Genomic DNA, 12,994 nt, shown 5'->3' on the forward strand with positions numbered 1-12,994 from the left:
TTGCAAAATATACACTATTATTTAGCTACAGTTTTAAATGTTTATTTCAAAATACCCAGACGTTACAGGCGCACATTAAATCTTGGGGATAGCCAATGCTGTGAATGATCCATCCTTGGTTTCAAGGGAAACGAAGGCCGCATTTGGAGGCTGCTTGTGAAGTTGCCTTCGAATTGGGACAGCCTTCATCGCGGCCCAGTGGCGTCATCGGTCGTCAAATGCGGCCTTCGAAGGACGCAGCCCCTGAATTGGGATGCACCCTTTTAGATTTAAGTCGCTCTATTACTTAGATTTTGGAGCAGTTTCCCGGACAGGGATTAGCTTAATCCAGGACTAGGCTTTAGTTTAATTAGGAAATAGTTTTAACAAACATGCCTTACTAAAAACATTACCTGTGTGCATTTTGAGGCAAAACAAAGGGCACTGATGTATTTAAAGATATGTCAGTGCAAGTTGTTGTCAGTTTGGACAGCTCTTAAAAATGTTTTAGTCTAGGACTAGTCTAATCCCTGTCCGGGAAACCGCCCCAAAGTGTTTTAGAATGCTTAAATACTGCTAACAATAGTTTTAGATGGGCTAAATTTCAAATCGGCAAATTTTTTTAAATATATGCTAAATACATTTTGTAGAAATTCCTGCTCAATTAAAAATATTATTGAATTAGGGAATATATTTATTTTTAAACTTAATATATCAACATATCTTTCAAAATGTATTTCAAGGGCAAGCAAATACATTTTAAATTTTACAACCATATGACAAAAACGTATTCTATGCAAGTACATTTTAGTTGAAAATAATTTAATTTTAACCTTTTTAAAACTGTTATGTTTACAGGTTTATGTTTAACAATTTTTTTCTTCCAATGCGATGTGAATATATTTCCTTGGATTTAAATATATGTATTTATATGTGTCTAACCCTAACATTCACTTTTACTTTAATAAAACCAATTTTTTAAGTGTAGTTTTGTTGTTTCGGGAAACAGAACAACATCTCCTTAACATACATAATCTTAATAAAAATAATTTTAAGAATTTTGTACAGGCCTGTATGGTTTCGTTATCTCAGTCCAATCAGAAGAACAAACGCAGGCCACTGCACGCTCATGTGATGACGTAATCCCGTGAAAGAGCACGCGCTCTTCTCAACAATGTCGGGCACCAAAACACATCAGCGTCCGCGCAGAAGAGAGCAAATGAAAGCGAAATCCTGCCGAATCTCTGTGAGTAAACCTCACGACCAGTTTTTATTTCATTAAACCGTCACCGTTAACGGAGTTTAAAGAGTCGTGACGCTAAAGAATAGATGCAACAATGGTGTGAAAGATGTTACATTTGCTTAGCAACAGAGAGAAACATGTCAGGTGACTGTGATGTGTGTGTGTGTGGATGCTGAGATCAGATGTGTGCATCACAGGTTTATATATGAATGTTTGTGTTGACACATACAGAAACTTACAGATGAAACGGAAACAAAGAGACGAGCTTTCATATCAGAGGCCTGTTGTTGTGTGTCTGTCAATCATTTAAGCTTTGTTTAGTGTACATGATCTTACATTAATGACAGCAGAACAAGACAACACAATAGCCTACATGAACACTTCTTAACATGTTCCCATAATCTTACGTGATGTATTGAGTTGAGTGTAGCACTGCATTTCATCATTGTTTTTAAATGACTTCAACATTTAAAAGAGTAGGCAGTAATTTACTGTAAAACAGTTCAGAAATAATTGTACACAACCTTATTTTCACAAACATAAACACTTCAAACATCCAAAACACATTACAACAATAATGACTTTAAAGACTTGACATGATGATAATAATAGTGAAATTCATTGTGTTTAGGAGTACAGTGTGTACAATATATATTTAAGGATATGTTAATATTTCTTGTTGTTGATTTTGTTTGTCTAGATCAGGAACATTTAGAGGAGGTTATGGCTGCTCAAGAACCTTCTCCACCCTCCTCTATGGAGAACAACAAGCCGGGCTTTCCCAAGAAGATTCTGGCCAATAAACTTGAGGAGAAACATTTATGCAACTGCTGTCAGAACATTTTGAGAAGACCGGTCCAAGCTCAGTGTGGTCATCGCTTTTGTTCGTACTGCTTTAACCGGACTGTGGGGTAATCCGGCTGATTTTAAACATATGAACTTAGAGTACATCTTAGACAGATGTGTATAATAGTTCTTGGTTTGACCTAAAACTCGAGCTGTTACACATCTGCTGTGAATGAATACAGACTTAGGTGTGTGGGGTCTGTTTTTGTGTTTTATAATTACTTTTATAAAATTTAAAGGGATAGTTCACTGAAAAAATGTTGTTCCAACCAGTATGAATTTCTTTGTTTTGCTGAATACAAAGGAAGATATTTTGAACGATGTTTGTAACCAAGCAGATCTGGGGCACCATTGACTTCCATAGTAAGAAAAAATTATAATAATTTTCATTTTTTGGTGAACTATCCCTTTAAAAATAAAAGTTTAAATTCTCTAATTAACCACAGTAAGGCTAATCGTTTGCAGAATAAAAGGTTTTGTTTACATATATGTATGTGTGTACTGTGTATAATGTATAATGTTATATATAATATTTACATATATATATTATTATATTATTATTATTTTATACACACATATATGTACACACATTCATGTATAATTTTAATTTTAATCTATTTAAATATTAAGTATTTATAATATAAATTATATTTAAATATAAAAATGTATATACATATGTAAATATTTACTTTAATCTGTGTGTATTTATATATACATAATTATTATACACAGTACCCACACATATATGAGGTAAAAAAAAAAAAGATTAGTCGTGATTTAATTGTTTTGCAACCCTGAACCACAGACTATTAAACTGTCTGTGATCAAAACGTTTGCATACTTAATTATAATTGTTCTTCTTTAGCACAATAATACATTTGCACCATATGATATTATAGTTAAAATATCTGATATATGTGCATTGGATTGTGATTTTAGATCTGGACCACAGAAATGTAACGCTTGCATCAAAGAGGACATCTTTGAAGACCCTACATCCATTCTCAAACAAGGCTGTGTAAGCAGATACGGCACAATGATATTTTCTTAAATTATTTAAATGTAAACCTTAAAACCTGAAACATTTGATTTTTGTTTTCTTGCAGGCGTTTCCTGATAACGCGGCCCGTAGAGAGGTGGAGAATCTTCCAGCCGTCTGTATCAGTGAGGGATGCTCCTGGACGGGAAGCATTAAAGATTACGAGGTTGTGTGTATATCTACGTTACATTACATTATATCATTAAATCAATATCAGTCCACCGCTAATAACTGCAGTATATAACACAAATGCGACAGTTTGTTTGATTATTGTGTTTTTAATTTGTTTGTAGTTGAACCATGAAGGTAAATGTGAGTTTATGATTCTGGCCTGTTCGTTGTGCAAAGAGCTCATCAGATTGAACGAGCAGGAACGACACAATGAACGTGAATGTCCCGAGAGAACCCTCAACTGTAAATACTGTAAAGAGCCTTTTCACTTCAAAAACATCAAGGTACTGTAAATGAGCCACCTGAGAAAAGGTTATGTCTTTTGGAAGAGAAGCGATTTACTTGACAAACTAATGCCTTTTCACAGGCACATGATGAAATCTGTCCTAAATATCCCATGATCTGTGAAGGATGTGCCAAAAAGAAAATCCCCAGAGAAAAGGTTTGTTCGTCAAAAATATATCAACATTGAACGACGTAAAGATTAAGACTCACAGATGCAGATGTATACAGTATGTCAGGATGGTAGATAATCATTTCTTCCTCATCTGTTTTGGTCTTTTAGTACGTTGATCACATCAAGTTCTGCAGTAAATTCAGGACTCCGTGCAGATATCACGTGGTTGGTTGTGATTTGTCAGTAAGTGGCACTTTGATTTTTTTCTGCTTTTGTAGGCAGTGTTAGCCAAGATATCACATAAACTGTGTTGCATGCAGTGTTGGGTGTAACTAGTAAAGTAAGGGATTACTCTTTATTTAATGACAGTAACTTATCATGTGATTGAAGTAAATCCTGTGTATGGACTGTAGATCAATGATATACATGTAATACAATAAAGCAGTGGGCCCCAAGAAGCAGTGGGTTACCAGTGCATTTTATAACAGCTAAGGAGCATTGTTAGGCACAAAGCGGAGTGCCTAAAACCCCCTTAGCTGTTATAAAATGCACTGTAACCCCTCTGCTTTGCGGGGCTTATTGCTTTTATAAAACGGTTACTTCATATGCATAGCAGGATTTTATAAAATAAAACACAAATAAGTTGTAATTATTATAGTACAAATATTCCTCTTCCGCCAAACAAAGTAGTTCCTCAGAATCAAGTGTGGCTGAAACAGAGTGCAGTTCACAACCAACACAGACGCAGCAAAGACACAATGAAAATATGATTTAAGACTGTAGTGTTTATTTTTATAAATCAGTATCTAGCAACAGTGGCGCAGTGATACTTATGTAATGCGGTCTGAACCGTGGGTTTACCAGGGTATTTTATCACGGCTTAGAACGCGTTTTAACCAATCGGAATGAAGAACCAGAACTGCCTGTTTTATAATAGTGGATTTAACATGAACATTTAAAGTCTAAGGTTAAAAGGCATGTTTTTTATTTATCATCCTTACTTTAAAAACTTTGGTGAGTTAATAAAAATAATGGTAACACTTTAGTTTAGTTTACAATTCTCACTATTAACTAGTTAGTTAGTTATTAGCATTAATATTACTGAGATATTGGCTGTTTATTAATACTTAAGCACATATTAATGCCTTATTCTGCATAACCTTATTCTACATCCCTAATCCTACCAATACTTTAACTTAAGTATTAATAAGCAGTAATTAGGAGTAGATTGAGGCAAAGTAGTTAATAGTTGGTTAATAGCGAGAATTGCACCTTAAAAAGCGTGACATAATAATTGATGTACTTTTATATGATTTATTCCAGCCGTTTCAAGCCAATCTTTATACAAAGTGTTAGCCAAGATTGCACAAAAATAAAAGTTTAACTTCTCTAATTAACCACAGTAAGGCTAATCGTTTGCAGAATAAAAGGTTTTGTTTATAACTTTTATTTTAATAATAAATTAAAATACTAATACATTTTTGAATTATTAAAATACTGTGGCTAATCTGCTTAAATATGTAGCTGATATATATCAGATGCATCAAATAAGTTTAATATATAATTAATAACTTAATAATAATAACATAATTGTAAAAAAACATTAAAATAATACATTTTTGAATTATTCATATATTGTGGCTAATCTGCTTAACTCTTTCACCGCTAGCGTTTTTTTAAAAAGTTGCCAGCCAGCGCCAGTGTTTCTCATGATTTTCACAAAAGCTTAATGTCTTCCAGAAAATGTTTTTCTTTAAATATATAAACATACAATATATCAAATGAAAGATCAGACCATCTGCTTTCAAAAAAAAAAAAAAAACGTTTCATCCTACCTTCAGTTGTTCTTTTGTAATCAGCTTTTGAATATGGGTAGGTTTCTGCAGAAACACCACATTTTGAGCAAAAAGCAGAGATAATTCCATTTTTGTGACGGACTTTTCATAGCGATCCCATTCAGAGCGATCTTTAAAACAGACACGGACATGCAGCAGCTTGCCAATGGGCAATACTTCCGGGTTTAAAAAGTTGCGGAAGGGCGCATAACATAATTGTAAAAAAACATTAAAATAATACATTTTTGAATTATTCATATATTGTGGCTAATCTGCTTAACTCTTTCACCGCTAGCGTTTTTTTAAAAAGTTGCCAGCCAGCGCCAGTGTTTCTCATGATTTTCACAAAAGCTTAATGTCTTCCAGAAAATGTTTTTCTTTAAATATATAAACATACAATATATCAAATGAAAGATCAGACCATCTGCTTTCAAAAAAAAAAAAAAAAAACGTTTCATCCTACCTTCAGTTGTTCTTTTGTAATCAGCTTTTGAATATGGGTAGGTTTCTGCAGAAACACCACATTTTGAGCAAAAAGCAGAGATAATTCCATTTTTGTGACGGACTTTTCATAGCGATCCCATTCAGAGCGATCTTTAAAACAGACACGGACATGCAGCAGCTTGCCAATGGGCAATACTTCCGGGTTTAAAAAGTTGCGGAAGGGCGCCACCTGGTGGATAATAGCGGTATTGCGGAAAGACAGAAATACTCGCCATTGGCGGGGAAGCGTTTTCTCTTGATTGACGAGATATCTCATCAATGGTGGCGAAAGAGTTAAATATTTAATAAATAGGACTTAGAAAGTTATTAGCAATAAGTCAGTAAATACTTTTTGGACAAAGTGATTTGTACAGTAATCTAATCTAACTTGCCCAACACTGGTTGGGTGATCCAAATAGAGCGAGATCTGACACTTTTGTAAAAGCTCTGTTATATGATTTGTTTAAAATGAACCAAATGCATGTGAAGTATCTCCACATGTAGTATCAATACCTCTACACTGATATTTGTACACATGGCCCCTGTTTCAAAACGGTGCAGAAGGAGTCACATGACAAAGTTCAAATCTAACCTTCCTAAAAATCATTTTAATTTTGACTTTAAGGTAGAAAAGGAGAAGATACACGAGCACGAGCGTGCATGCGCTCACGATCATCTCAATCTGCTGCTGCACTGCATCATGGGTATGAAGGTGAGTCTGGACGGTCTGCAGCCCCAAAATCTGGAGCTGGCCGGTCACAAAGCGCACGAACTGCATCAGGCTCTGAGAGACCTCGAAGCCAGAGTCAGCCAGCTGAGCGCCATCCCGGGCCCGGCCGGACCACCGACGCAAGGGGTTCTCCCCGCTCCGTCGTCGTCGTCCTCTGCCTCCACGCAGCCTCTGCCTCCTCTCCCCACCTCCTTCACTCCTCTGCCCAGCTCGGTAGGCGCCGCCCTGGAGCTTCAGCTGCACAGCGAAAAGACCAAAGTGGCAGAACTGGGCCGACGGTGCCAGGAGCTGGAGGTGAAGGCGGGGACGGTCGAAGACGTGATGTGCGTGCTGAACCGTGAGGTGGAACGATTCGCCACTACCATGGAAGCCAGCAATCGTCAGCACAGACTGGATCAGGACAAAATCGAGGCTCTCAGTAACAAGGTGCGAGCACTACTGACAAAAATGAATCTTTCTTTGGCAGCCTTTGAATCTGAATTGATTTCCTTCCCACAGAAAGATGAATCACATGAATTATTGTTTGTGTCACAAGGTGCGTCAGCTGGAGAGACAGGTGGGTGTTAAAGATCTGACCGTGGCTGAGATGGAGGGCAGGTTACGCGAGATGTCTGCCACAACCTTCGATGGAGTCTTCATCTGGCGGATAGCAGATTTCACCAAGAAGAGACAAGACGCGGTGGCTGGACGAGCTCCTGCCATGTTTTCACCAGGTTAAAAGCAATGCCTACATATTAAAATAAATGCCTAAATATTCTTCAACAAGAGAAGAAATATTGCTTAAGATTATTTTTATCACTCACCAAGAGTTTTATTCTCTTTTAAAGCATTTTACACCAGTAAATATGGCTATAAGATGTGTTTGCGTATCTATCTGAATGGAGATGGAACGGGTCGTGGATCTCATCTGTCTCTATTCTTCGTTGTCATGCGAGGAATGAGTGATGCTCTACTCAAATGGCCATTTAACCAGAAGGTACTTGTCTAATCTGCTCAAATATTTAGCTGATAGAAGTCAGATACATCAAATATAAGTTTAACATTTGAGTAATAATTCAATAATGATAATAACTTCATTTTAATAAAAAATGTCAATAATAATACATTTTTGAATTTATAAAATATTGTTGCTAATCATCTTAAATATTTAGCTGATAGAAGTCAGATACATCAAATAGAAGTTTAATATATCATTAATAATTTAATAATAATAATAATAATAACTTAATTTTAATAATACATTAAAATCCTAATACATTTTTGAATTATTAAAATATTGTGGCTAATCTGCTTAAATAATTAGCTGATATATATCAGATGCATTAAATAAGTTTAATATTTAAATAATAATTTAATAATAATAATAATAACAATTTCATTTTAACAATAAATTAAAATAATAATACATTTTTGAATGATTAAAATATTGTGGCTAATCTGCTTAAATATTTAGCTGAAAAAAGTCAGATACATCAAATAGAAGTTTAATATTTCAGTAATAATTGAATAGTGATAATAACTTCATTTTAATAAAAAATGTAAATAATAATACATTTTTGAATTAATAAAATATTGTTGCTAATCATCTTAAATATTTAGCTGATAGAAGTCAGATACATCAAATAGAAGTTTAATATATCTTTAATAATAAAAATAACTTAATTTTAATAATACATTAAAATCATAATACATTTTTGAATTAATAAAATATTGTGGCTAATCTGCTTAAATAATTAGCTGATATATATCAGATGCATTAAATAAGTTTAATATTTAAATAATAATTTAATAATAATAATAATAATTAACAATTTCATTTTATTTTTTTTTTTAAATAATAATACATTTTTGAATTTATAAAATATTGTTGCTAATCATCTTAAATATTTAGCTGATAGAAGTCAGATACATCAAATAGAAGTTTAATATATCATTAATAATTTAATAATAATAATAATAATAACTTAATTTTAATAATACATTAAAATCCTAATACATTTTTGAATTATTAAAATATTGTGGCTAATCTGCTTAAATAATTAGCTGATATATATCAGATGCATTAAATAAGTTTAATATTTAAATAATAATTTAATAATAATCATAACAATTTCATTTTAACAATAAATTAAAATAATAATACATTTTTGAATGATTAAAATATTGTGGCTAATCTGCTTAAATATTTAGCTGAAAAAAGTCAGATACATCAAATAGAAGTTTAATATTTCAGTAATAATTGAATAGTGATAATAACTTCATTTTAATAAAAAATGTAAATAATAATACATTTTTGAATTAATAAAATATTGTTGCTAATCATCTTAAATATTTAGCTGATAGAAGTCAGATACATCAAATAGAAGTTTAATATATCTTTAATAATAAAAATAACTTAATTTTAATAATACATTAAAATCATAATACATTTTTGAATTAATAAAATATTGTGGCTAATCTGCTTAAATAATTAGCTGATATATATCAGATGCATTAAATAAGTTTAATATTTAAATAATAATTTAATAATAATAATAATAATAATAAAAATAATTTCATTTTAACAATAAATTAAAATAATAATACATTTTTGAATTATTAAAATTGTGTGGCTAATCAGCTTAAATATTTAGCAGATAAATCAAATGAAAGTTAAACATTTAAGTAATAATTTTTTAATAATAATACAACTTAATTTGAACAATTATTTCAATTTATTATTAAAATATTGTGGCCAATCAGCTTTGATCAATAAAATGTTATTTTCTTTGAGTTAAATGAATTTCTTCTACCAGAAGGTGACATTGATGCTTCTGGATCAGAGTAACAGAGAGCACATCATCGATGCGTTTCGCCCCGACATCACTTCATCATCATTTCAGAGACCGGTCAGTGATATGAACATTGCCAGCGGATGTCCTCTCTTCTGTCCACTGTCTAAACTGGAGGGCAAGAACTCTTATATACGTGATGACACCATCTTCATCAAAGCTATCGTGGACCTGACGGGCCTTTAGCTTTCAGTGTTAGGTCTTTACACACCGATGGCCTCTTTAGCCCAGCAGGTGATTGATTTCAGAACGTCACACGGTTTCATTTCCCTGCGTGTGTTAAGCTGTCACATTACATAATGTGTGAAACATAAACGTTATGACCGCACACATTCACAAGAGGTCAGTAGAGCTCTGCAAACGAACGTGATGTTGAGTAGATCTTCAGCATATTTAAAGAGCCGCTGCAGAATATTTGGAAAGGCCATCATGTTTTAAACTTGCCCCACTCCTGTGTATTCCCTTACTGAATATTTGGCTAATTTAATAACTTTCTTAGTGAAGAGTAAAAGTATAGTACACTTCCAGTTCTATTTACCACATTGAAATCCATTCTCCCAGAATCAGAGCAGAAAATGTGACTCTTTCTGTTTGCATGTTTGGGCGACGCTTTTCATTTAGAAACGTCATTGAGTTGTTTCCGTGCCGAGGGGTTTTATTGTTGTATTGAGGCTAATGATTGTGGGTTCTTCTCTTTATTGGTGTTTAAATACATCTGTGGAAGATAAGTGTAAAGATAAACATGGTTCAAATGTGTGATTTGTAATATCGTTCTGTTAGAACAGTCGGGCACAAGTCTTGTGCATATTTAATATTACATTTTGTATATTTATAAGAAACAATGACAGGTCTTATTATTACTTTTGTATATAGAAATCTTTATACAGTTTACACGAGAGCTTGAGTTTGTAGTGCTGGTTTCATGGGATTTGTATTTTATTGCTTTTACACTGCCATGTGACGTACGGTATAGGGCAGTCTCTGGATTTTCTAGGTTTGAAATGTTTACAAAGGACCAAGTGTTTCAAAACTTTTGCTATCTTTTATATTTGGTATCGGGTGAAACTTAAGTTCATGAGAGATTTTAAACCACTTATGACTCTTATTAAAACTTCTGTGTCATTCAATCTGTCATCGCACATGATATCAATCACAAACAATAATTAAATATAAACTTACTTTATATTATTGTAAATGATACACTGCTTCTATTCCTGAAAGTAAAAGCAGATATCGATTTATATTCATACTATATAAACCTATACATCTTTATATAAAACTATACACTTTTAAAGTAATGGATCTTTATACAGTAATTTTATAATATTGAATGCATTATTAATATTTATAAAGCTTTTCATTAGCAGTCATGGTGGTTTAAAACTGAAACTGTCAGAAATCATTTGATTTGTACATCTAAACCCGATCACTTCATACAGTATTAAGAGCTAAAGATTGAAATTGCAATACTTTTCAAGTTTAACATTAGGGCATTTATTCAAAAGTAAAAATATATATGTCAAACAGATAATTAACATTATATGTTATATACATTATTTCTGTGACATCATGTTTCAAATATGAATAGTGAAACAATGTTAGACCTTTGTCTTTTAAGGAAAACTTACTTTTGTGATTTGTGCCAAATTAAATTATCTGGTCATTTTTAAGCACATTATACCACACATTTTATATATATATATATATATTCCCCTAGATGGTGGTTTACAATATTTTTTGCATTAACAAAACTAATTTGTTTAACTAAAATAAAATGTTGTGAATGTGGGTGTTATACTTACAAACTGAGCCATTCTGAATGTCAATGTGACGATTATATGCGTTATTTTAACCATCATAATCACTTTTTCATTTTAGCTTTGTGTGTTTCTGTGTGAGATCCAAAAGTTGTCATAAAACATAAATATAATATTTCACAAACAATGATCTTGGTTTTCCGTTTATCTTTATGATCTCTAAAGCTTCATGTGTTGCTATTAAAGAGAGAGAAATGATGTTTTTACAACACTGATTATTAACAAAAGTATTGTATTTTGGCAAGGAATATTGAGGTTTTATTTCTCAAGAATGAATTTTTGGTGTTGGCTTTGGGAGATGGACAACATAAAAATGTAAACAATCTCAATAATATTTGACATTTCTATTTTGGTGCAAAGTCTAGTAGTAAAGAAAACATTCAAGCAAAACTTCTCCTTTAAGAGATTATAGACATACTAACATCACATATGGGGAAATACAAAATATAAAAATACATTTAAAGAAATAATCAATCTTAAACAGCTTGTCTCAGTATTGCTTAGCCAACACTTTTATAAAACAATCATATTGAAATTTCCTCAACTGTCTTGACTTTGAACCATGAAAACAATAATGTGTATAAAAAACTTGAGCTGCCGGCTAAGAGGAAATGACATCACTGTTCTTTAATATTTATGCAAGGGGACGTGAGCGCTTGAATTTCATAGATTCCTTTGGATTAATGGGAAAAATACACTATTTTAAACATGACGTTCATCACAGTAATCATGACAATGTGTATGTCATTATTTGCACCTTTTATTGTGCATTTTTTATCAAATGGAAGATGATTTTCTCTGGAGTTTATGTTGAAAGACTGTGTGTGCTTTTTGAGTTTTTAGGGAAAGAGGAGAAATAAAGTCTATGATCTTTTCCGTCTGCCTTCCAAGTTTCTGAAATTAACTGGACGGATCTTCATCTCAGCGAAGGGAATCGAATGTTCGTGACCTTTCCAGTGGAACCAATTGATGCCTCTGCAGATTGAAATAAATAAACTTCATTCATTGCTGTAACACGTCACATTTTCTTCTCAAACCTGCAAGTCTCTGCGTAATGGTACAAGTACAGTATTATAATACAAACAGTACAAATAATGTAGAGAAACTAGAGATTGAAGATACTTTAAAGCTGTAATCCCAAAATATTTGCTCCTGTATCAACACCTCTGTTTAAAACGTTAAATTGCAGGTTAACTGTGAAGTTATTGTTTTTTTTTTACTTTTTTTTATCAAACTGACATCACCTGCAGAATCATACATAATTAAATGTAAATATAAATAATTTATTATAAGCTTACTTAAGTGAATCAGGGTTAGGTAAAGTTTTGAACTTGGGTATTATGATGTTTATTTTTAACCAATGAAAACCATGCATTACATCTTTATAATAATATTTATTGTTAAATGTATTGCCGAAACACGTTGCAAAGATTGTGAACTATGTAGTACTGAATTGTGGAGTTCAACGTTAAAAAGTTTTTCCAAATTCTGTCTTCAGGATTATTTGGGCGGGGCTAAAACGGTGGCTCGATGACGCACTGGAGGCACCCGCATGGCCCCGCCCCTAACACAATCAAAAGCATCTATTTAGGTGATACGGGTATTTAAAGGTGGTTTTTTAGC

General features: G+C 32.6%; 2 protein-coding genes across 9 annotated transcripts in view; one reads left to right on the top strand and one right to left on the bottom strand.

Moving 5' to 3' along the window:
• Positions 1 to 1,088: 1,088 nt before the first annotated feature.
• LOC129439479 (TNF receptor-associated factor 2) lies at positions 1,089 to 11,329 on the top strand. The gene is made up of 11 exons (XM_055198115.2): positions 1,089 to 1,225; positions 1,923 to 2,133; positions 3,008 to 3,086; positions 3,175 to 3,273; positions 3,401 to 3,562; positions 3,646 to 3,720; positions 3,844 to 3,918; positions 6,619 to 7,149; positions 7,259 to 7,436; positions 7,551 to 7,699; positions 9,522 to 11,329. The coding sequence occupies exons 2-11, from the start codon at positions 1,946 to 1,948 to the stop codon at positions 9,738 to 9,740; spliced, it is 1,755 nt and encodes a 584-aa protein (XP_055054090.2). The 5' UTR covers positions 1,089 to 1,225; positions 1,923 to 1,945; the 3' UTR covers positions 9,741 to 11,329.
• Positions 11,330 to 12,113: 784 nt separating this feature from the next.
• Positions 12,114 to 12,994, bottom strand: part of tnca (tenascin Ca) — a 103,152-nt gene continuing 102,271 nt past the window's right edge. For all 8 annotated transcript variants that reach the window (XM_073860391.1, XM_073860392.1, XM_073860393.1 and 5 more), the window contains one exon: positions 12,114 to 12,344. In XM_073860391.1, coding sequence (XP_073716492.1) covers positions 12,235 to 12,344 — 110 coding nt within the window. In that variant the 3' untranslated portion in view covers positions 12,114 to 12,234. The remainder of the gene's footprint in view (positions 12,345 to 12,994) is intronic.

This window comes from Misgurnus anguillicaudatus, chromosome 22 (assembly GCF_027580225.2).
Source record: "Misgurnus anguillicaudatus chromosome 22, ASM2758022v2, whole genome shotgun sequence".
Lineage (NCBI taxonomy): Eukaryota > Metazoa > Chordata > Actinopteri > Cypriniformes > Cobitidae > Misgurnus > Misgurnus anguillicaudatus.

What these genes read in the sequence shown, in the direction of transcription:
- LOC129439479 (XM_055198115.2), top strand. Translation starts at nt 1,946, where the DNA reads ATGGCTGCTCAAGAACCTTCTCCACCCTCCTCTATGGAGAACAACAAG. An exon ending in TGCTTTAACCGGACTGTGGG is followed by an intron (nt 2,134 to 3,007) that starts GTAATCCGGCTG and finishes TTGTGATTTTAG; the next exon opens with ATCTGGACCACAGAAATGTA. An exon ending in AGAAAATCCCCAGAGAAAAG is followed by an intron (nt 3,721 to 3,843) that starts GTTTGTTCGTCA and finishes TTGGTCTTTTAG; the next exon opens with TACGTTGATCACATCAAGTT.